Source organism: Lolium rigidum, unplaced genomic scaffold, assembly GCF_022539505.1.
Source record: "Lolium rigidum isolate FL_2022 unplaced genomic scaffold, APGP_CSIRO_Lrig_0.1 contig_62246_1, whole genome shotgun sequence".
Taxonomy (NCBI): domain Eukaryota; kingdom Viridiplantae; phylum Streptophyta; class Magnoliopsida; order Poales; family Poaceae; genus Lolium; species Lolium rigidum.
In genome coordinates this window covers 116,129-141,367 of record NW_025901157.1, presented here as the reverse complement: position 1 = coordinate 141,367, position 25,239 = coordinate 116,129, and the positions used below count along the sequence as shown (strand labels likewise).

Sequence of the window (25,239 nt, the reverse complement as noted above, 5' to 3'; positions counted from 1 at the left end):
CGCCCCCAAAGCCTAACCCTAACCTATCTACACGCCGGGCCAAAGGAGCTGGAGCTCCCCCACTCTCCCCCCGCCGCCGGAGCGACGAGAGAAGAGAGAGGGAGCCAGCGCCCTCGCCGCCGGCGGTGGACGGAGGGAAACGGGGCTCCTCCCTTTTCACCTCTTCTACTGTAGCAAGAGATAGGGGAGAGGCAGAGCAGACTGGTTGCGATGTTGAATCATCAAAGGGAATAGTAGAGTTGAATGCCATGCAAAACAGAGAGCATTTGGTCGGCTCGCTAGGAAGCTAAGCCATGCAGAGCATTCGCTGTGCTAGAAAACTGAGCCACCTAGCTACCACCGCCAACAGTTAAATGGTTGTTTGAATAACGTGTAACCATAGAATCTAGGGGATGACACGTAAGCAATCCGTGGCACACGGGCATTTCAACCGTCCATTTTCTCCCATCAGGCAACAGAGAGAAGAGAGTGCTACCCTTCATCTCTATTTCCTCTAACCATGGCTCTACTATAAGTACAAGTACATAAACACGAACCGCGTGCGGGTATCGTGTGTGTAACTTGTGACTTTGGACTTTGCGAGGCAAGGGGAGGACGTGACTATAGCACTCAGGAGGAGCACCGTGGTCACCACTGGTCGGCCGTAGACGATCGAGCAGAGGAGAGGATTGGTCGTAACAGAGCATCGTCGTCATCAGGTAATCCATCATGTCATGTATATTTCTTCGCACACGCTGAGACCGTGTCGTGCGAATCGCCGCGACGGTGATATTCTCTCTTTTCTCTTGATCGCCTGCGTTCTTCCTTCTCGTGGTTTTCGGGTGAGTGGTGCTGCTGCCGTGGGACTCGGGTCCTTCCCATTTTTTCATATTTTTTCTTTGGTGATGGATCCTCGATAAGGCTGAGCGCGCGTGGGCGTTTGGTCGATCGATCCGCTCCGTCGACTGCTCCAACTCCCGGTGCGCGAACCAAATGAAGTCTGCGGGAAAAGAAGATTTTAGTATTATCAGTAGCATCAATCAACCAGCGGGCTCGTACTAGCACTTATGCTATTATAAGTTTATGCATATCATGCTACTCTTGCATTGCATAGTCGTCTTGATCAGCTATTCATCTCTCTTGGTTGCTCTAGAGATAGCACAACAAGAGAAATAAATGACGGACATACAAAACACATATCATTGACTGAGACGTATCAATCACCAGTCGCACTGCGTGTACCACGAGGCACACAACACACACATTCTAGAGTATTTCTTTTAGGTAAGAGGAGACCAAGTAGAGGCATGATAAATAACAGTTTGGGACATCCAATAGTTAGACTAAAAAATAGAAGTTATGTTAATAAGAGTACACAAACAAATCTTACGCCGGGCCCCTACCATATTGGGGCCCAAGGCGAGCGCCCCTCTACCCTGCCCTATGCGGGCTGTCCTGCTAAACGCCAAGGGGTAGCACCACGACTGGACCGCAAACGTGCATGCACGACATAGGTGCGACGCTCGCGGCATGGATACACATGGAAGGAGCAGAACGACGCCAACGACCCACGCACGACCCGCCAGCACGCACGCGTTTGTGCGCATGTCAACGATGGTCGGGAGTCTCCTCACGCAGACAAGCACGATAGCGTGCCGGTGGCGTGGTTCGACGTACGGCTCATACGAGGGCGGGGGCATGCTGCGACCAACACCAAGGTCGAGCATGCACTTGTGCAAAGACCCGTTCTGACTGCTTCCCACGGTGACTGGCGAACGGAGCTGAGAACGGCATGCCGCCGGCGCGCGTGCAGCTGCATGACTGGCAGTGGCGATACAAATGCGAGCAAGATTGCAAGACACACGCGCAGCTGCATGGCCGGGTCCATCTCCACCTCGTCCTAGCAGACTGCTAGTTGGCTTCGATGAGGCCGATCAGTTGCTACGGCCTGCGGGCCAGATGAGGCACATATCAGCTTTGGCCAGGCTGATAAGGCTTGTCGGCTTCGGCTGGGCTGATAAGTGCCTATCGGTTTGGGCCAAACCGACCGAATCCTATTTTTGTAAACTTTAAAAAATGGGTGTATTATCTTTAAAATTAATTAAAAAATATTATTATTTTTAAAAAATTAGCTGTACGTACGCCGGATTAGATCAAACACCAACTTGACCCGCTGCCAATACATCTCATAGTTTTGATTGGCGCCGGTAATGCCATTCATGGAAATGATCTTCCAATATTCGGCGAGGCACTCCTCTTCTTTACCCGTTCAATTGATACGTGGCTTGGTCGGCAGCGAGTTCTTACTAGAAGATGATGAAGATTTGAATGTCTGCATGTAATGCTTCACAATTTTTACTCCTTGCTTTTGAAGGCTCTGCATGCTTCTCTTCCAACAATTACTTACTAGGTACAACTTTATTCCTTTACCACATCATAATTGTTTTATTTACTCTTGGCGTCCATGTTTTATATTAGTACATATCCATGTATAGGCTCAAGGTGCTAATATATGCATTGTGCTTTGTGTTGATTCACTGGTTATTTAATACCGAGTTGCGTGCGTGTTTTCTTTTTTAAGAATGTTTGATTTCCATGCAAACAGTGTCATATATGCAAAATGCCAAGTTAGTTTTTTGCTAAACCATAGTACATATATTGCGGCAATGCTCGTTTAGTTGAGCTGTATATGTCTTTCTAAATTTGTGTACTCTGTTGAATGTGTTCAGTTCAATATATTTCATTTAATTGTTGGGATAATTACACCTACACTATATTTCCTTCCATGTGCACTCTCTGTTGTGTTTTTGGTTTGCAGTGAGTAAAGATGCAGGTTTGCTGTTCTTCCTTGCATTGAAGCATGTCAACAAAAACTTCTGCTCCTATCATGCCGCCCAAGGATTTGTTTAGAATGTGCTAATAAATAGAGGTCTATGGTGGTCTCCGCTGTTGTAGCAGCAGTAGATGAGGAGCCCTACGATATCCTATATGCCCAACCTATGGTCTAAATTTACTGACTGAAACTAAAATTTATCTGCTTTTATGCATAGCATGAGCTGATGCTCAGAAATCTTTGTTTGTGCCAATATTCTCTACATGTGTTTTGAATCGCTGGTGCTGTCTGTATTTATGCTGCATTTGTTGCTGAATGAAAGCAGATCTATTGAAGATATCTTTTTAAGTACATCACCTTTCTTTGGTGTGCTTTCTGAGAGGCATTTGTGTAGCATGTCTGCATTTACTTTGTTATTTTCAACGCACATGCTCACGACATGGGTAGGCACTGAACGATTGTATTAGTCTGTCCATCTTTTTTATGTAGCAATTTGAGTATTTCAGCTTACTCTGATCTATCATTTGCTTAGCTATGTTAGTGTTTTCTTTTCGAATATCTTAAGGAAATGAGAGCTTCTTGGCCAAAGTATTCAGTTTGAAGCACATGTTGCTTCAGGATTTGAGCTGTGTTCGTGCACATGGCCAAGCTATAATAACTTAATAAGAGTAAATAGAACCAATGTTTCCATTGATCAAATTTGGGACTAAACACTGATGCCTGCCTTATGTTACTGCCCTATGCTATAATTTCTATTAGATTTGAATCTTCTATAATGCTATGTCTATGCAGTTTTGTCTGCATTTAAGACCTGCTGCTGCTCCATGGTAATCCTAAGATAAATCTACATGTGGTAGTTCAGATCCCAACATCAAACAATCCTCTGTTTTTGATTTGATGTAGGTTCTTAGATGGTTGACATTTGCTGTGAGGTGTGCATCCAGTCCCTCTATGTAGCAGGTCCGTTTGCTAAACTGAAGAACAAACACTTCAGATCTTGGATTTGGGGTTCTATTTGCAGACCAGATAAATAGAAGACCTGTTAAAACACTACCATGTTTCATGGCCAGAAAATATGTCGTACTTTGATGGAGCTTTGTTTTGTAGGAACTACTAACAAACTCAGATACTGCTTAATAAACTTAGCCTTAGGATTACCACATATACTACTGATCTTTTTGACAGCGTATGTGTGATAGAGATAAACAACCTGATAATCGTACATATGATACACATGGGTATGGGTTTCCTATGGATTGCTTAGTTCTCCCTCGATGCGCAAGCATTCTCTTCAGTCAATCGTTCGCAAGCTGCAGATCAGCCAGATAGGCATTGTACCATCCAGCCACAGCTAGCCTGAATGTTCTGTATTTCATCTTGCACAGAGAATTGACTCGCTCTTCTTTTGGATGCTCCTGCCAGCTTTTGACAATACTTCTAATGTTTTTCATTATTGTAGATGAAGTGCCCAATCAATTTATAATAGTATTTAAAACCAATTATTGTCTACGACCAAAATAAAAAAAAATTATTGTACATGGTTTGAATACTGTCTTGCTTTCGCCATTTGCGCCAGGGCGCAACGGGTCATCTAGTTCAAATAGAAATCTTGACATAACTGAGTCAAGTACATTATTATTTGAAACAGGAAATGAAATTATGTAATAAAAGCACCATAAACTGATGGCATGTAATATAAGTAAACGCAAGTGCTTCTTCAAACAAGGTTTCTTTTGGGGAACATACATACTCGTTTGTTGCTTAAATTGATTGCAACCAGACAATCTTCACTGGATTTGCAACATTCTAGCAGTATTCTTAAATTGATTTCAACCAGACAATCCTGTAAACCTTTTTTGTGATTACAAAATGCCAGGTTACTGATAGAAAAGATTGTATTAATATTCATTCTGCTTACCTTCCCCAATAGCAATGAGACGCCATTATCCCTAAGGTTGCAGACAGTCATGTTAGACTACTTTTTCTACCTGTCCTCACCCATCAAAGATTAATAGATTCATACACATTTCACTTTCTTGTGATTCTGACACACTGCAAAACGAACTCAACGGTACAAGCAGGCAGTTTGGATTTCTTATGATGGCAGAAGGGATTTAAGCGAGCACAAAATCCATTAAGCTTTCTCTGGAGTTGATCTCATATGCGATGTATCAGCCACTCAACCAAGTCCATTGAAAAATCGATACTTTGCAGGGAGCAATTTCACATCGTCCTGATATTTCCCATTCCTTGAAAACAGAGACAACATCAACGAAGTAGTTGAAGCTTCCAGTGAGATGCTCTTCCCATCAACTTTAGACAAATAATCTCCAGCCTTAGTGATTTCACCTTTTTCTAACAACATTCTGATAATATCATTAACAACACGGGAGCTCGGAGCACAACCAATCTTCTCCATTGATGAAAATATATTGCCAGCTTCTTCCACTAATCCTTCTTTTAGAAGATTTTTTATCACTATGCTATAAGTCGAAGCATTAGGTACCAACCCACTGGTTGATATTGCAGCAAACAAATTGTTAGCATCTTCTCTTCTCCGAACCTTATGCATTGCATCGATCATGATATTGAATGTTGTGATATCAAACTTCACATTCATTTCACCTAATTTATGGAACAAATTGATTGCTTCATTGGCACAATTATTTCTGCAAAGTCCTCCAAGAATTATACTGTATATGGAAACGCTAACTGTTATTCCACTTTCAATCATCTCATGGAACCTTTTCTTTGCATCATCCGTTCTCCCAGCACGAAATAACCCATCCAGTATGGTGCCATATGTAACAGTTGTAGGTTTAACTCTCTTGGACAACATTTCTGTGAATATAGCCAAACCTTCATCGACCATTCCATTTTTAAAATAGCCATTCACAAGTGTGCTATATGTAACAACATCAGGCTCAACACCTGCTGAGAACATGGCATCAAGTACTCCAAGTGCTGTATCCATCTTGCCGACTAAGACATACCCATCAATCAGTGAGTTAAAAGTAATGATATCCGGCCTCTCACCAATGTGTATAACAAGTTCAAATATATCTTGTGCATCCATAACCCTTCCTTCTTTGCATAGACTGTTTATTACTGAACTGAAGAACATGATGTTAGGACGAGGGATACCTTTGTTCATCATTTGAGAAACCAACTCTTTTAGCTTTAACCAGATCACCATGTATACAACAACCCTGAATTAGGGACTGATAAACAGCATTGTCAGGTTGTATTCCCACAGCAATCATCTCACTGAATTTTTCAACAGCATCGGCCAGCCTACCCATTCTACAATGTGCTGCTATTACAGTTGAATAGGTGACTACATTCGGAGTCACTCCTTGTTCCCGCATTTCTGCAAAAATGAGCATCGCTTCAACCATCATTCCACATCTAGCATAGGCACCTATTAATATGTTGAAAACATGGCAGTTGGGCACAATATCGTTGTCTTTCATTGAGTTAAAGAGATTAATCATATCAAGTAAAAATCCTTCACTGGCATACCCATGAAGCAAAATTGAGTATGAGAAGATATCAGGTTTGTGTCCCTTGGCAGTCATGGAATCAAAAATTTCTGCAGCTTCTTTGCTTCTTCCATGCTTGCAAAGGGAGGTCATGAACGAGTTGCAAGTAACAATATCTGGTATCAGACCCCGTTTTGTCATTTCTCTGAACATATTAGTTGACTCTTTCCACCGCCCTGATGTGGAATATCCATGGATCATGCAATTGTATGTCACTTTATTTGGTTGAACGCCATTGCCGGCCATCTGCCGAAGGATCAGCTCTGCCTTATCCATTGCTCTGGCCTTGCACAGCGCATCAATAACTGAGTTGTATGTCACTACATCTGGAAAAACCCCTTGTTGCATCATTTCATGGAAAAGATTGCATGCCTTTCCTACTTGGCCCTCCCTAAAGAAGCCATGGATGACTGTGTTGTATGCCACCACGTCGGGGGAACAGCCACCTCCTTCTCTTGCCAGCATAAGGAGCAGGTCAAGTGCTTGATGGCTTCTGCTATCTTCACATAACCTCTTGAGAACAATAGAGTATGAGATGACATTGGGGACACAGCCGAGCTCGGACATCCTACGAAGCAGCAGCATGTTGACAGCCTCGTCTGTCCGCTTTGCATGGCACAGACACTTGAGGAAGGTGTTGGCGATGATCTGGTCTGTCTTCAGACCTATTTTGAGGACACGGCCGAATAAGGCAAGCCCAAGGTCCGGTCGACGTGCGCGGCAGCAGCAGTCCACCTGGGGGCCGGCATCTTCTCGGCACACGCGGTTGAAGAGAGCGACTGCGAGAGCGGGTCCGATTCTGCGGTCGTCGTAGGACGGAGCACGGGCGAGTGCAGTAAGGAAGTCGTTGAGGGAGCGCTCGGGGACCGGGGTGGTTTGGCGCAGCAATTCGTCGAACAGGTTGTGTGCATCCTCCTGGCTGAGCGTTCCAGCGCGGACACGGTCCGTGGCTGCAGCAAAGGAGGCGGCCGGAGACCAGGATCTTGAGCACCGGGAGGTGGAGGTGGAGGAGGAGCTGTGACGGAGGGGGCGGAGGCGCGACATCTGCGTGCTGGCGCAGTGGCGGAGGCGGATTCGGGACATTGGTGGGGTGGAGGATGATGAGTGGCGCAGGCGTAGTCCGGAGATTGGCTAGTGGAGGAGGAGGAGGATGAGCGCCGGCGCCGGCGGTGGGGCGTTGCCGTGCTGGAGCAGAGGCGGCGAGGCACTCCGGCTGTACGCGGTAGAAAATGTGTGCTGTCTCCGTCGTACAAGTATTGCTAAGAAAAATAAAATACATTTCTCAAATAAATAATCTCAATATTATCTATGCTACTCCCTCCGTCTCTTTCTCAAATGTCGGGGCGGCGGCCCCGGTTGAGATGGTGTGATGCCCATGGTCTGCGGCCTTTTGCCCTGTGCAGCTTGGGTTGCGGGTGAACGGTTCGTGCGGCGTTGCAGCTCGAGAGCGAGCGGTGGTACGTCGGGGCGGCGGCCCCGGAAGGTGGTGGTCTTTGTGGACGCGCAGGGCGCGACGGAGCAGCGGTATGTCGGAGCGGCGGCTCCGAATGTTCGTCATCTTCGAGGGTGCTTGATCTTGGGTCGCCTGAGCGATAAGGTGACTCTCGACGGTGGGCTTGCGGCAACGACAATGATGATGAGCATGGTTTGGTTGCTGCAAGACCGTGTTAGTCGGCTCCGTCCCGGCGTGTCCGAATGTCTTCAGGTTGGCCTCCTCTTGTTGTGAAGTCGAAGCTGCCTTTGGGTGGTGTACGATGACCTTCGAGGGCAGTCTGATGGTGAAGGTCCTTTTCGGCGCAGGTCTTGTGCATCTCCTCTCCGCGGCTCGTCGTTAGAATCGGAGCTACCGGCCATTTCTTGGGGAGCCATCTGTTTGGCATAGGCCAACTCGAGCTTCACATTTGTGTAGCTTATGTGGGTAGCCAGATTGGCTCAGTGTGCCTTCGCGGCGTCGTGTGGCTGGGTGTGGGCTTGGCCCCGTCATTGTAGGTTTTTGCCCGGTTTTCTCCTAAAATCGGGCACCTTCTGCTTAATTAATGGATGAGGCAAAGCTTTTGCCTCCGTTTCGAAAAAAAAACTCCCCCCGTCTCTAGAAAAATGTTGCTCAATTTTGTCAAGATATAGAGGTATAGATATATATATTTTAGTTATAGATACGTCCACATTTAGAAAAAAAAGTTGAGCAGTTTTCTTTTGAGATGCAGGGAGTAGAAAATAAGTCATTTAAATTTAATTTTTTAAGTCAAACTTTATTATGTTTGACAAACTGTACAGAAAATATCAACATGTTTTAAAAGTTTCGTGAATAAAACATATGTTGTATCTTACGCAAAAATAAAGAAAATTTCACGTAAATGCAACTTTTGGATCACAATTTATTTTATACAGGTCCCAAAAAAATATGAAAATTTATGTGTGAACATAGGCCATGGACATGTAAATGTGTTGAAATTTTCTGTTCTTTTGACATTTGAAATGCCTTTATTTAGGCCAGAGCATCTGATCACGGGCTCCATTTTGAATTTCCGATGAAATACCATGTACATGAAAAAAAGAACATGTTTACCGTGGGTGATTCTCTTTTGTAAATAGCAGCTATTCATTTACCTGGGGCTAAAAATCTGAAAGCGAGATCCAGTACCAAATACCCTGTGTCTGCGATATGTACTGATAAAGAACATACCGCTTCTCCATATCAGCTCCTATATAGCAATTTGGGCCGATATAGGGTTTTAGGCTGTTTCTTTAAACAGGCTAGACACCGCATCGGTGGTTTGGTCCGGATATATTTTCCAGGCCGTAGCTCAAAACCGCTCTCGGACGCTATATATCCCGGTCGGCGACGAGGATGCAGGTTAAACCCCATCCGCCTCGCCGTCGCTTCCGCTCCTGCCGACGAGAACTCCGTCACACGCACTCCACTCTCGAGCAATCGCGTTCCTCCTGCGCAAGCTCGAGCCATGGTGTCCGGCGGAGGTCGAGGTGGCCGCGGAGGAGGGAGGGTGGGCCGCGCCGGAATCCCGTTCGGCCCCCGCCCGCAAGCTGACCGCCGTCGAGGAGCTCGAGCGGGACTGTCGGGCCTCCGACGTTGCCCACATCCGCGGTTCGTACCGCTACCTCCACCATGGCCTGCAGGCTCCGCGCAAATTCGAGCAGCGCGAGTAGCAGTTCTACCGCGATCTACATGCGTTGAGGTCCCGCGATCCGCTGCCGCGCCGCTCCAGCTACAACGAGGCATCGAGCTCCAGCGGGCCACCGTCGCTCCACCTCACCTACAACGAGGCACCGATCTCGAGCTCCTTTGTCCTAGTGCCGCGGTTCGACCCAGGTGACTACGCAGACGATGACAACATTCCCAGCCTCGCCGCCAAGCTTGAGCTCACCGCCCCCACGCTGATGGTCGGTGACTTCGTCCCCGACTCGCTCCTAGGCACCGTGACGAAGCTAGTGGAGGAGTAGAGCCGCCACGATGCCGAGAAGAAGGAGGAATGGCTCCGTGAGCAGGCGGCGCAGGACGCCTGCTACATTGAGATCTCCGACAGCGAGTGAGCTCAAGCCAGCTCCGCCGCCGCGGCACGAAGCTCTCCGACGCTAGTGAGATGTATTTTGGTAGTCAGCGGCCATGGCGGCGCCATTACCGTAGAAAGCGGAGCACTAGGCTCCGCTGTTTCATCTCCTTTCTCTGTCAAAATGTAGCGAACAAATCTGGCGCGAATGTTCATTTTAAATTATGCAGTTCGATTTGCCGCTTCTGATATGGGCGTTCATTTTTCAATCCGGATATATGCTTTAGGGTGGCCTGGATGGCTGCTTTTGGGGTTTGGGGTTTTGGGATCTGCTAGAGATGCTCTAAGAGCTCTTTTTTTATTAGACATGAAGGGTCAAAGCCCTGGTTCCATTAAGAATGCAACCAAGAGTGTCAGAGAGAACCAAGTTGTGGACTCGTCAATTATAAAGCTTACAGAATATCCTAATATTTTTAAATAATATCCTAATATTTATGCTATTTACTTATAGTTTTAGTATGATAGGTGTTTTGGGTCTCACAACAATCTCTATCAAACTCCGTCGCTTGGTCATACCCAAAGGTTTTAAATAGTATTAGTATTTCATATGAAAAATATAATTCTAATGCAATAGAAATTTCAATAATCCTTACATTTGATAACTCATGGCCTTTGAAATCTCAGTGAAGACATTTAAAAATACTTAATTTTGGTGTAACTGATTCGTATCCCATGTAAAAGGTGAACAGAAGAGTAGACATGTTTGGTACTTGTTGGATTACTGGAAGTGGATTGAAGAAATCTCAGCTTTCTAGGATCTTGGGTTCGAGATGCACAAGCGAGGCTGGGAAAAGTCTGGAGCCATCTTGCTCCTTCTTCATTCCTCTCTTATCTTTAACAGTGAGGATTTTTACATTTTACACCCTCTACTATTTACTAAACTACACCTAAGTACACATACACATAGAAACACAACTCTACACTCCCCCTCAAGATGGGGCGAAAACATCAAAAAGCCCCATCTTGCGAAAAAGATTACAAAAAACTCTTTCTGGTAATCCCTTAGTTAGGATGTCCGCTACTTGGTCCGAAGAGCTTACAAAGGGCATGCACAGAATTCCATGATCTAGTTTTTCCTTGATAAAGTGTCGATCTATTTCGATGTGCTTGGTTCGACTATGTTGCACTGGGTTATGGACAATATCGAGAGCTTCCTTATTATCGCAATATAACATTAGAGGCTTCGACTGAAATAGGCCTAGCTCCAACAGTAGGATTTTCAGCCACAACACTTCACAAACTCCATGTGCCATAGCCCTTAATTCCGCTTCAGCAGTGGACCTTGCTACCACACTTTGTTTCTTGCTACGCCATGTAACGAGGTTGCCTCCAACAAACGTGCAATAACCAGAGGTTGACCTCCTGTCATCTAATGACCCGGCCCAATCAGCGTCAGTATAGCACTCTACTTGTAAATTACCATTTGACGTATATAATAAGCCTTTACCAGGACATCCTTTAAGGTAGCGAATAATCCGCATCACGGCATCCATATGGTGGTTTTGAGGATTATGCATAAACTGACTGACGACACTGACAGCATAAGCAATGTCAGGTCAGGTGTGTGATAGATAAATCAAACGCCCAACAAGTCTTTGATATTGTTCTCTATCTACAGGAAATCCCCCATCCTTAACAAGGCGCAGGTTGGACTCAATTGGAGTGGACGATGGACGACACCCAGTCATTTTAGTTTCAGCCAACAAGTCTAAAATATATTTACGCTGAGAAAGATAAATACCTCTGGCACTCCGAGAAACTTCAATTCCAAAAAAATACCTTAGTTGTTCAAGATCTTTAACTTCAAATTCTCGTGTCAACTGCAGCTTCAACCTTTCAATTTCCTTGTCATTATCTCCTGTGATAATAATATCATCAACATAGACAATAAAGATGGTTAATTTATCATGGTTACGTTTATAGAATAGAGTATGGTCAGCATTACTGTGCTTATAACCCATTTGTGTTACAGCCTGACGGAAACGACCAAACCATGCACGAGGAGATTGCTTTAACCCATACAAAGAGCGATGCAATCTTAGCACCTTGCCCTCAGTTTGAGTTGTACCAAAACCTGGTGGTATATGCATATATATCTCCTCTTGGAGATCTCCATGTAGAAATGCATTTTGTACATCTAGTTGATGTAGATCCCAATTCAGATTTGAAGCACATGATACTATAGTTCGTATAGTGTTCATCTTGGCCACAGGAGCAAATGTTTCCTCATAATCTACCCCGTATGTCTGTGTATATCCTTTTGCAACTAAACGGGCTTTGTATCGTTCCACTTTTCCTTCAGGATTGTGTTTAACAGTATATACCCACTTACACCCCACTGGTTTCTTACCTGGCGGCAACTCTGCTAACTCCCAAGTGTTATTCTTTTCTAAAGCATTCATTTCCTCTAACATAGCAGCTTTCCACTTAAGGTCCTTCATGGCATTCACCCAATCCTTTGGAATATAAGTGGAATCAAGTGAGGTCATAAATCCTTTAAATGATGGGCTACATTTTTCATAAGTCAAAAAATTAGCAATATCATGTTTATAACCCACACAATCTTTGAGACGTGTCGGCACATTAGTACATCTAACAGGTTTCCGTAAGGCAATTGGATGATCAACTTCTGGATTATTATGAACTATTAGAGGGATCTCAGTACCTTCTTCCTCGATTGTGGTAGCTGTGGGGTCGTCCACCGGAGAGCAACCTTGCAGAACAGGGGCAACATCTTCTTCTTCCACATTATCATGTTCTGCCCCACAAGGTGATGTACTAGAACGTGATGAAGACATATCATATTCTGTTGCAATACTTGTTGAGGTGAACAAGTTTCCCGTACCTCATGATCATTTGAGTCACCATTATCTTTGTTGATATTTGTATTCTCCTCCCCCTCTGTTTCATCATTCTGTTGTGATGTGTTGATCATAGGAATCAACATTGAGCCTTCAACGATGGGTCCTTTACTTGGCATCTCCCCCTTGCTACCAATGCTAATAGGAGATCTTCCGTTTGGAGAATAAAATGGTTCCTTCTCATGGAATGTCACATCCATACTAACAAAGAATTTCCTTTCGGTAGGACTCCAGCACCGGTATCCCTTCTGAGTAGGAGAATATCCGAGGAAGATACATTTAACCGCTCTTGGATCAAGCTTCCCCACCGAGTTCCTGTAATCATGGACAAAACAAGTGCAACCAAAAACTTTGGGAGGTACTATAAAAGAGTTAGTACCACTCAAACACTCAATTGGTGTCTTGTAGTTTAGAATTCTAGATGGCAGGCGATTTATCAAATATGCTGCTGTTTTAACGGCTTCACCCCACAGGAACTTTGGCACATTCATCATAAACATGAGGGAACGAGCAACTTCTAGAAGGTGCCTATTTTTTCTCTCTGCAACACCATTTTGTTCAGCGGTGTTCACACATGTCGTCTGATGGATAATACCACGAGAGGCCAGAAAATTATTGAACTCTCTATTAATATACTCAGTTCCGTTGTCGGATCTGAATATTTTTACACTAGCATTGTATTGGTTGCATACGAGAGTATAAAAGTTTTCAAAAGCACACAACACTTCAGATTTTTGCTTGAGAAGATATAGCCAAGTACACCTGCTAAATCCATCAATAAAAGTTACGTACCACCGCTCTCCTAAAGAGAGGTTACATTGGAAGGACCCCAAACATCTGAATGCACGACTTCAAAAGGTACTTTGCTCCTCTCACAACTACTAGGATAATTAGTTCGCGTGTGTTTAGCTAATTCACACACATCACATACAAGCTTCTCTTTGCGGCATGACTCCAATAAAGAGGGAAACATACGACTTAAGGACTGATATGAGGGGTGTCCAAGTCTATAGTGTAGTAGAAGTAACTCATCTGTAGACGTGGCATTCTTTGTGTTGAATGCAAGTGGACTTGAAGCATTATCAAGGTAGTACAAGCCATCATGTTCAGTTCCAGTCCCAAGTACTCTTCCTGAATCCAAATCCTGAAACATACACCATGTTGGTTCAAACCAAGCTCCATAGTTTAGAGGCTTACTAATTGAGCTGACAGACAATAAATTCACAGGAAAACTGGGAACATGTAAAACAGGGTTTAATTGTATAGATGGTGTACATCTGATGGTCCCACTACCCATAATAGCAGCGGAGGATCCATCAGCAATACGGACTTTTTCCCTCCCGGAACATGGTGTATAAGATGATAATTTTCTTGGTGAACCAGTCATATGATTTGTAGCCCCTGAATCAATTATCCATGGGAGGGACGAATAATTCTCACCTTCTGCAGTATGAGCATTAGTAATTTTACTTGAACCTTCGGCAGAAGCAGCCATTAATTTTTCCTTGAATTCCTCTAATGCTTGCAGAGTTATCACAGGTGCTTGTCCCTGTGCTAATGAAAAATGAACTCTGCCATGTTTCTTCTCTCGATTGTGACTAGCATAGGGCTTGTTCTGTCGCCTCCGCTGCCAACTAAGTGGAAAGCCGACCAGTTCAAAACAATCTTTTTTAATATGACCGGGCTTCTTACAGTGATCACATATCACTTTGCTCTTTCGTTTGTAATCGACACCCATGGCATTTGCCTTAGGCTGCGGTTGAGAGACCGAGGGCAAAGCTGCCCGTGTCTCTGCATTTACTTGTGGTGATGTTAGATTGTTGGCCAAGCGTGTTTCTTCCTCCAGGATACTTGCGACTGCCTCCTCCAGGGTAGGCCATTTTGGTATAGCCATTATCAGCTCAGAGCGTAAATGGAATTCTGGATTTAGGCCATCTAGAAAGGTTTGAACAAGTAATGGCTCAAACCATTCTCGGAACAGAGGCAGGTCTCTTGGATCATGTGGTTTAATTGGCCTGAAAAATTCCAAGTCCCTGTACAATTTCTTGAGTTCACCCCGCATATTCAGTCACCGACATTTGTTCCTGCTTAATGCATCTCATTTCTTGAAGAATTCTAGAGACCTGCATCTTATTGGACTTCCCGGAGAATTGTTTTTCAATGTCCTTCCACACTTCAGCTGCATTCTGAAAATTCTCAACTTGTTCCCTAACAGCCCTTTCCATTGAACTAAGAAGCCAAACCATAACCCATTTTTGGTTTTGTTCCCATTGGTCCTGTGACATATCTTCTGGTTTTTTTTCATCTTCTTCCAGGAAATTCTGTAGACCATGTGCTCCCAGAATTAAGGTGGCATTCCGAGCCCAACTAAAATAATCACCTGGACCGGTTAATTTAACTGGATTTGGTTCCAGGGTGATCTTCAAAACATCAGACGTATTACTTGTTTTTGTCTTTACTTGTTCCATTAATTTAACAAGCATATGGTGCATACTCTCGCAGAGTTTGTCTACACTAGAATCACCCATGGTTCTCTGAACCAAAGTGCACAACCGAACAAGCTAAATAGCAGCACACCACCAGACAAACAAATTTCTCTTCACCGAGCCTTTTCACACCAAGATGACTTCACCGCCCAACACACAAACAACACCACATTCAGTAGGCCATCTTCAGCTTGACAAAGAGGTGACAGTGTCGGATTCTTCAGCCTGACGAAGAGGAGACAGTGCACAATGCACAACTTGATGCAGCCCGGACAGCGAACCAGCACCTTGATGGCCCCAATCCCCACAACACGGCGACGAGAGGGCACAGCAGAAAGCGGCCACAACAGCGAAGCTCAAAGGCGACGAACTACAGCGGCGCAGCTCAAAGGCGACGAATCCCCGTGGCTATACGGAGCGATGTAGCTCGATTTTGTACAAAAATTCACTCCAGATCAAAGAGCTTTGATACCATGTTGGATTACTGGAAGTGGATTGAAGAAATCTCAGCTTTCTAGGATCTTGGGTTCGAGATGCACAAGCGAGGCTGGGAAAAGTCTGGAGCCATCTTGCTCCTTCTTCATTCCTCTCTTATCTTTAACAGTGAGGATTTTTACATTTTACACCCTCTACTATTTACTAAACTACACCTAAGTACACATACACATAGAAACACAACTCTACAGTACTAAATAAAGAAGATAAAATGTACGGTCTCTAGACATACATGTATGATAGGGACAAGTATAACTATTACGAATAGAAGGAAAGTTGCTTGCGGGATTGTATAGTTACGTGATTGTATCTTTTTCCTCAACTAATAAATACTTGTAATATCGGGAAGGCGGTGGCCCCAGTGTTGTTCTACATATATATTTGGAAAAGGGCCGCGCGGTCGGCCGACAAAATCACCAAAATCGGTTGCAGTTTGGACCGTATGATGCAATTCCAGGGAACCGTTGGATCAACTTTCACGTGGCAACCAGGAAAAAAAACGAACAGGCCACAACTCCACTCGGGGCGAGCGACGCTCTCGCGACAACTAGGAGCGCGCGGGGGCGAGCCTGGAGCGGCCGCCGGCGACGGGAAACGGCGCCTCCCGGCCTCCTCCACCCCAATCTGGCCATGGCTCACCTCCTCCACTGCATCCTCTTCCCTAGAAGAGCTCCGACGGCGGGATCGAACCAACCTCCACGAGCACCACCTCCACCCCCGCGGCAAGCAACTTCCAATCCGTCTACTCCGGCCAGTCATAGAGCTCCGACGACAAACTCCATTTTTGTGCAACAGGTGACATGAGAAATTAGAGAATGTCCTTGCCTTCTTTTATAATGTTGCTCAACTACAGGCTGCAATATTTAAAGAGACCTTAGTTGGGTTGGTCATGACTATGCACATCAAGCTCTCAAACGCAATAATTTGAAGCCTATCTTTAGATACAATTGTTGAACACACAGTAGTAGCCAATGCCTTATTTGTGCTGCTATAAATTCAAAAAAATTACAGCCTATGTAATTCACTCTGTATATTGTGCTTGAGCTGAAACAGAATTGGTGGCCTGGGCGCCTCTCCTTGTCCAAAAAAATGTAACCCTGGTAGCATTGTACGAATGAATCAACATATCAATCATGCCTCCATTAGTATTGTGTATCATTAATGGCAAAGAGTCAAGAAAGAACACTTAGCAGATGCACAATTGAGTTATTAAGGCAGTCTATGAACTAAGCATCAGAAATGGGAAAGGGACCCGACAGTGCATGGTCAGCTTTGTTGTAGGCAGAATAAAAATAAAAAAGAAAGGAAAAAAGGGCACTTACATGCATGGATGGCAGACAGGTAGGTCTAGTTTGTTAATATGCACTTGCCGTTTAAAGCTAAATACCAAGGCAGTCCAATTTAAGGTTCTAACAATACTAAGAAAGCAAAATGTAATTGAGTACCTAATCTAATTTAAAGTAAAAAATCATTGTTTAGAAATCCAGGTCAAGTCAGAATATCGAAACAATGCCCAAGATCACATGAGGCTCAAAGGTCATCCTCCATTGCCCGGTAGTCCAGCACCACTCTATGTAGAAATAATAATTTATCTAACTTATAGGCAGTGATGGTTGTGACCATCCATGGACGAATTTTTGTATGGATAAATGAAGTGTCCGTATTAGCCAGCATAATTTACGAATGCAAAATGTAGATCGCAGGCCATGTAGACCCTATATATTTAGAATGCAGCTCGAGATTTTTCTGTATTCTAGTACGTACAATATAACATTGCAAATGAACAAATCCTATGAACAGAGGGGGATACTATAGCAACAAAGATGAATTATCGCCAATCTTGCTGCATGCAGATACGATTTCCAGAAGTATGGAGAGCATCATGTACGCTCATAATCCAAATATAGAAAAATTCTAACTGTAAAGGCAAAATCGACAGATATGAGATATCTAACAAAGGACCCTTGCTAATTTATTTTTATATGTATTGCAGACACCATTCCAGCATGCCAGAGTTTTAGGGTGCCATATGAGAGTAAGTACCGCTGAATCATAAATTCTACTTGCATTATGCTATAAGAAAAGCTCATCGTCGTTTCTTAATATCGAATTTGCACAAATTAGCAAGCTTTCCAACTTGACAGCAAACCTAGTATTCTCAATGAGAATTTAAGCACATAAAACTATTTGTTTAGTTTAGGCTGACCATCAGGCTATGCAAACGCTGCAGATGCAGCAAAACCGACACTCTCGCGGGTAATTTATCTAGAGGAACTGTTCAGTAATACAATGTATCCAGGTAGAAATTTCAAGCATACTCACGGGTAAGAGACAAAAAGTCCCACGATGGTGGTTTCACCTCATGAACAGATGATACATCGGTCTCATTGTCGACTTATCACTCATCTGTTATCCATGAGACTGTTGTCTTAAGAATATATAGGAGCCTGTAACAGGAACATGAATGTTCAAGGTTATACCTGTCATTTGCGTGTTATCAATAATGGGCAAAAGAGATAAAGGTCACAGTCAAAACATCTGCTGAAGAAAATATGACTTCAGAATGGCATTCAAACAGAAATCTTGACATAACTTAGTCAAGTACATTATTATTTGAAACAGGAAATGAAATTATGTAATAAAAGCACCATAAACTGATGGCATGGAATTATACAAGTGCTTGTTCAAACAAGGTTTCTTTTGGGGAACATACTCATTTGTTGCTTAAATTGATTTCAACCAGACAATCTTCACTGGATTTGCTACGTTCTAGGCAGTATTCTTAAATTGATTTCAACGAGACAATCTTGTAAACATTTTTTCATTAGATCTTGCAAGGTAAAGATTAAGAAACTTTCTATGCGGATCTCATTTTCAACGACGAGTTCTACCTGGAGTAAACTCTTCTCCATCTATGGGAATCTCATTTTGAACGTCACATTATCTAGTCGAACGCCATTATCAGCCATTTGAAGAAGGACAAGCTCTGGCTTGTCCATTGCTCTGGCCGTGCACAAAGCATCAATAACCAAGCTATATGTCACCACAGTGGGCACAACCCCTTGCTGCATCATTTCATGGAATAGATTGCACGCCTTGCCTACTTGGCCCTCGTTAAATAAGCCGTCAATGACTGTTATACACCACCAAATTAGGAGAGCAAGTACCTCTTTGTTTCGCCACTGTCTGGAGCAGGTTGAGTGCCCGCTGGCTCATGCTGTTGTTGCGTAAGCTCTTCAGAACAATTGATATGAGAAGGCATTGGGCACACAGCCCAGCTCGGACATCCTATGAAGCAGTACGTCCACAGCCTCATCTGTCCGTTTTGCGCAGCAGAGGCACTTGAGGAGGGTGGTTGCAGATATCTGGTTCATCTTCAGGCCCATCTTGACGAGGTAGCAGAAGAAGGCAAGCCCTAGGTCCGGCTGATGTGTGCGGCAGCATCAGTCCATGAGGATGCTGTAGGTGCAGACTGTGGGCGACGCCACCTGCGGGCCAGCATCTTCTCCACGCACGCGATTGAAGAGAGGGACGGCGAGAGTGCGGCCGCTTCTGCGGACGTCGTACGACGGTGCACGGTCAAGCGTAGTGAGGAAACCGTTGAGGGAGCGCTCAGGGACCGGGGTGGCCTGCCGCAGCAATTCGTCGAACAGGTGGTGTGCATCCTTCGGGCTGAGCGTCCCGGTGCAGACACGCTCTGTGGCTTCCGCAAAGGCAGCGTGGGGAGACCAGAAACGTGAGGGCGGCAAGGTGGAGGTGGCGGAGGAGCTGTGATGGAGGAGCCGGAGGCACGACATATATTGGCGTGGTGGAGCAGTGGCGGAGAAGGATTCGGGACATTGGCAGGGTAGAGGAGTGGCGCAGACGTAGTCCGGAGATTGGCTAGGACACTCCTAATGCATTACACACACATACTTCCAAGTCACTGTGAAGGTCAGGTCCTAATCTGGATGCTGCAAACTTTCCTCGGTATTTGAATGATGATATCCACAGTTCGCTAATCTCCATGGATGGATCTTTCCATGTCCAGGGCTTCGTTACACTAGGTCATTATCTCAAATGATGTTAGAACAAATTTGTAAATATTCTACATGAATGTTTACGCTGGAAAAATCTTGCAATAAAGAATGAAAAATTTAGGTGAAAGGAATTATTGCTCCAAGTACTAGTCATGCTATTACCATTATCAAACTACTTCACTCAGTACACCCTAGTTTAGTAACTAGTAGGTGGGACATGAACTTCTTAACCTCTGAGCACACATACTTAAATTTTTTGAAAACTGTGTTTTCGAGTCATATGAAAATACCACCTGTGGTGCTGGGCGCGCCCCTATCCCCACTCCAGATGCTAGGTTGAGGGACGCTGAGCTCTTGGAGTTCTTCGGCCCTTGCTCGCCTGTCCGCCGTCCATGCGACTCCTCTCCTCTTGGCTTCGACGCCTTTCGCCTGCCTCCTGAGTGTTGCTCCAGTCCTGCTGCCGGGTGCGGTTGTTGAAAAGGTTTCTTCCCCTGAGGGTCTTCAGAGCCCAATCTCTTATGACATCGAGGGCTTTGGGTTGGTTGAGCTTTTTGTTGAAGCTCCTGTCTCTCTTTCAGTTGAGCTCTCGAGGCTTGAGGCGTCTGTGGTTGAACATGATGATGTGGTTGATGTGTTGGCTGCACCCTTGGTGCCTTTTGTTGAAGATCCTGAGGTGGCCGACTCCACCAAGCTTTGCGATTTCTTGGACAACTTGGCCTCGAAAAAGCTGGCGCTCATGGTGCCCTTGTGTGAGCCTCTGGAGGAGATCCCTGCTGCCAGTGTCGTTGCTCCTGATACCGTGCCTACGGAGGACATCCAAGTTGATCCCGGGGATCCCGCTGCCGACAAGCTCAATGCCTTCTTGTCATCGGTTTTTAGGCCAGTGCCTCCGCCTATCCTTGCTTCGCCGCCCTGTAGGCGGGCCCATGCTCCTAAGGAGGTGGCCACCACATCTCGCCGGAGTGGTCACATCGAGAAGCAGAAGCAAACGCGGAAGGATGCTTCAACTCAAGAGTTGCTCGCGCGTGTTTTGGGCGTCTTGAAAGAGATCACTGAGTTCAATGACAACGCCCTTGCTACCTTCAGTGAGAAGTTTATGACACCTTTGTCACCTCGCTCCATCACGATGCTTGGCTCCCTTGTGAAGAATGTGGAGTTGGTGAAAAAGCCCAAGGGCAACAAGGTCAGCGCCAAGAAGAAGGCAGTTGAGATTACATGATGGATGCAGTTCCTGCAACCTTCGTGTCGAATTGTCGAATATGTAGCACTTTGTTGTTGACAGGTTGTTCGATCTTGTTGTGTTGTTGTTTTAGACTTTGGGAGTAGTCCGCATGTCGGAGGTACTCAAGTTTGTATGGTTTTCGATCCGGTTTTCCTCATAAACTGGATCATTTTCCTTTCTTCTTAATGAATAGCCAGAGCTCCTGGCGTTTGCTCAAAAAAAAACCAAAACATTTCTCGCATATGCATGTTAATATACATTATCTGTCTGGCAACTTCCATTGAGAAGAAATAAGTTCACTTGTGGTCTGCACTTTAGACAAGCATGAGGGGCTAATAAAACTTCTTTACAGGCATCAAACTAGTTCTTTTGCTCATACACATACTACTTAAGCATCTATATGAATTACAAATTTCGAATTAATTTTAAGAAAGAATTTTTTTTCTTTTTGCTGAGGCTCACCTTGGATTCATCTCTAATAAATGTACATGTGTATCAGTGTATGGAACATATGTCACTTTTACATAAAAAAATCAAGACCCTCTTCATTTCCTTGCAAAATGCAAACTCAGTTTACATCTAAGTGGCCTTGCTCATCCAAGATTGAACAGAAACATGAAGGTTCACCTTAAACTATTTTCGAATTGCACATGGTAAAAGAAGCTTGGGGTCTGAAGAAGTGGAAAAATAGGAAGAAGAATGAGTATGGTGGAAGAACTTCAAGTAGTCCTCACTGTGAGTGTACCTGAAGCAGGGAGAAGTAGGCGGTGCATCGATCCAAGGCTGCTGGCGGCGTCTCTGCCCTGTGAGAGTGCAGTTTTTTGTCTGCAATGGCATGTCCAGCAGTGAAGACCAAGGAATGAACAGAGAAGGTCAGGTTGCAGCCTCGAACATCAGTTCTTGCAGGATCTGTTCTCCATGACAAATACAAAGAATTTCTTAAAATAAAAGTAAAACCACCCATGCATAGTAGCAGATCACTGACAATGACATTGCTAAAAATGCATTCATAATTTCATATGAAGTAAAGTGACCGTTTCAGAGAGTTCGAAAAATCTAAGGTGCTGGTACAAACCATAAAATAAAACATTATATCAGTAGTGCTTCTTGTCGAAGATTATATATGCATGCCTACCCCAATCACCATCAAAAACCATTATCGCCAAAATTGCAACAGGACGTGTGAGACTACTTGGTCAGTTGGTCTACCTTTCCTTGCTATTAAAATAATCACATACATTTCACGTCCTTGTGATCTTGGAAAACCACAGAATTGTAACTCAGTTAAATAATGGTCTAATTTCTACAAGTATGCAGTTTGGATTTCTTATACTTACAGGAGGGCTTTATGGAAGCAGAAACTCAGTTGTGCTACCTGAGAAGTTTGTCTCATGTGCAATGTATTAGCTACTCAATCAAATCCGTCAAAAATTGATACTTTACAGGGAGCAATTTCATCTCCTCCTGATATTTCCCATTCTTTGAAAAGAGAGACAGCATCAATGAAGTAGTTGAAGCTTCAAGTGAGATGCTCTTCCCATCAACTTTAGACATATAATTTCCAGCCTTGACTATCTCCCCTTTCTCCAATAAGATTCGGATGACATAATTTAACAAACGAGAGCTAGGAGCACAACCACTCTTCTCCATTGATGCGAACATAATATCAGCTTCTTCCACTGCTCCTTCTTTTAAAAGATGTTGTATCATTACTCCGTAAGTGGAACCATTAGGTACCAACCCAATGGCAGGTATTGCCGAAAACAAGTCGTTGGCTTCTTCTCTTCTTCGAACCTTGTACAATGCATTAATCATGGTATTGACTATTGTGATATTGACCTTCATATTCATTGCACCTAATTTCTTGAACAGGAGAATTGCTTCTTCATTGTAATCATTTCTGCAAAGTCCTCCTAGAATTATACTGTACGTGGAAAGGCTCACTGTTATTCCACTTTCGATCATCTCACTGAGCCTTTTCTTCGCGGCATCAGTTCTACCAGCACGAAATAACCCATCCAGTATGCTGTTATATGTAACAGTTGTAGGTTTAACTCTCTTATGCAGCATTTCTGCGAATAGAGCCAAAGCATCATCGACCCTTCCATTTTTAAAATAGCCATTCACAAGTGTGTTATATGTAACAACATCAGGCTCAACACCTGCTGAGAACATGGCATCAAGTACTCCGAGTGCTTTATCCATCTTGCCGACTAAGACATACCCATCAATCAGTGAGCTAAAAGTAATGATATGCGGCCTCTCACCAATGTGTATAACAAGTTCAAATATATCTTGTGCATCCATAACCCTCCCTTCTTTGCATAGACTGTTTATTACTGAATTGAAGAACACGATGTTAGGACGAGGGATACCTTTGTTCATCATTTGAGAAACCAACTCTTTAGCTTTAACCAGATCACCATGTATACAACAACCCTGAATTAGGGACCGATAAACAGCATTGTCAGGTTGTATTCCCACAGCAATCATCTCACTGAATTTGTCCATAGCATCGGCCAGTCTACCCATCCTACAAAGTGCTGCTATTACAGTTAAATAGGTGACTACATTTGGAGTCACTCCTTGTTCCCGCATTTCGGCAAATATGAGCATAGCTTCATCCATCACTCCACATTTAGCATACGCACCTATTAATATGTTGAAAACATGGCAGTTGGGCACAATACCGTTGTTTTTCATTGAACTGAAGAGATTAATCATATCAAGTAAAAATCCTTCATTGCCATACCCATGAAGCAATATTGAGTATGAGAAGATATCAGGTTTTTGTCCCTTGGCAGTCATGGCAGAAAGAATTTCTGCAGCTTCTTTGCTTCTTCCATGCTTGCAAAGGGAGGTCATGAACGAGTTGCAAGTAACAATATCTGGTATCAGACCCCGTTTTGTCATTTCTCTGAACATATTAGTTGACTCTTTCCACCGCCCTGATGTGGAATATCCATGGATCATGCAATTGTATGTCACTTTATTTGGTTGAACGCCATTGCCGGCCATCTGCCGAAGGATCAGCTCTGCCTTATCCATTGCTCGGGCCTTGCACAGCGCATCAATAACTGAGCTGTATGTCACCACAGTGGGCTTAACTCCTTGCTGCACCATTTCATGGAAGAGATTGCATGCTTTGCCTATTTCACCCTCCCTAAAGAAGCCATGGATGACCGTGCTGTATGACACCACGTTGGGGGAACAGACACCTCCTTGTTTCGCCATCGTCTGGAGCAGGTCAAGTGCTTGCTGGCTCCTGCTATCTTCACATAACCTCTTCAGAACTATGTTGTATGAGATAACGTCAGGCACACATCCAAGCTCAGACATCCTATGAAGCAGTACGTCCACAGCCTCATTTGTCCGTTTTGCATCGCAGAAGCACTTGAGGAAGGTGTTGGCGGTGATCTGGTTTGTCTTCAGACCTATTTTGAGGACACGGCCGAATAAGGCAAGCCCAAGGTCCGGTCGATGTGCGCGGCAGCAGCAGTCCATGATGATGTTGTAGGTGCAGACTGTGGGCGACATCACCTGGGGGCCGGCATCTTCTCGGCACACGCGGTTGAAGAGAGCGACTGCGAGAGCGGGTCCGCTTCTGCGGTCGTCGTAGGACGGAGCACGGGCGAGTGCAATAAGGAAGTCGTTGAGGGAGCGCTCGGGGACCGGGGTGGCTTGGCGCAGCAATTCGTCGAACAGGTTGTGTGCGTCCTCCGGGCTGAGCGTTCCGGCGCGGACGCGCTCCGTGGCTGCAGCAAAGGAGGCGGCCGGAGACCAGGATCTCAAGCACCGGGAGGTGGAGGTGGAGGAGGAGCTGTGACGGAGGGGGCGGAGGCGCGACATCTGCGTGCTGGCGCAGTGGCGGAGGCGGATTCGGGACATTAGTGGGGTGGTGGGTGGAGGATGATGAGTGGCGCAGGCGTAGTCCGGAGATTGGCTAGTGGAGGAGGAGGATGAACGACGGCGGCCGGCGGCAGCGGCGGCGGCGGCGGCGGCGGAGGCTTGCCGTGCTGGAGCAGAGGCGAGGCGAGGCGAGGAAATATTTTTACTTCCTCCGTCTTACAAGATGGCTATGCACATGAAATCCAATACTGTACCATGGTTTAAATTTAGGTGTATTTAGATGCTAAACGTGTTTAGATACATCTAAATCTTAAAAATATTAAGAAAATTTTGATAAGACAGAGGAAATATTTTTCATCCAAGATGCATCAGTACTAGCTCCTTCCG

General features: G+C 44.7%; 1 protein-coding gene and 1 pseudogene across 4 annotated transcripts; both read right to left on the bottom strand.

The window, feature by feature from the left end:
• Positions 1 to 4,703: 4,703 nt before the first annotated feature.
• Positions 4,704 to 7,497, bottom strand: LOC124681962 (annotated as a pseudogene).
• A 9,109-nt stretch (positions 7,498 to 16,606) lies between these two features.
• Positions 16,607 to 24,967, bottom strand: LOC124681961 (protein Rf1, mitochondrial-like). Of its 4 annotated transcripts, none has more exons than XM_047216732.1 (4): positions 22,341 to 24,967; positions 21,749 to 21,912; positions 18,085 to 18,209; positions 16,607 to 16,859 (listed from the first exon to the last, which is right to left on the bottom strand). In XM_047216732.1, the coding sequence occupies exon 1, from the start codon at positions 24,889 to 24,891 to the stop codon at positions 22,411 to 22,413; it is 2,481 nt and encodes an 826-aa protein (XP_047072688.1). In that variant the 5' UTR covers positions 24,892 to 24,967; the 3' UTR covers positions 16,607 to 16,859; positions 18,085 to 18,209; positions 21,749 to 21,912; positions 22,341 to 22,410. The 4 variants fall into 4 exon arrangements, with proteins under 4 accessions (XP_047072688.1, XP_047072689.1, XP_047072687.1 ...); XM_047216733.1 differs by having other exon boundaries at positions 18,122 to 18,209; XM_047216731.1 differs by having other exon boundaries at positions 16,607 to 18,209.
• Positions 24,968 to 25,239: the final 272 nt, after the last annotated feature.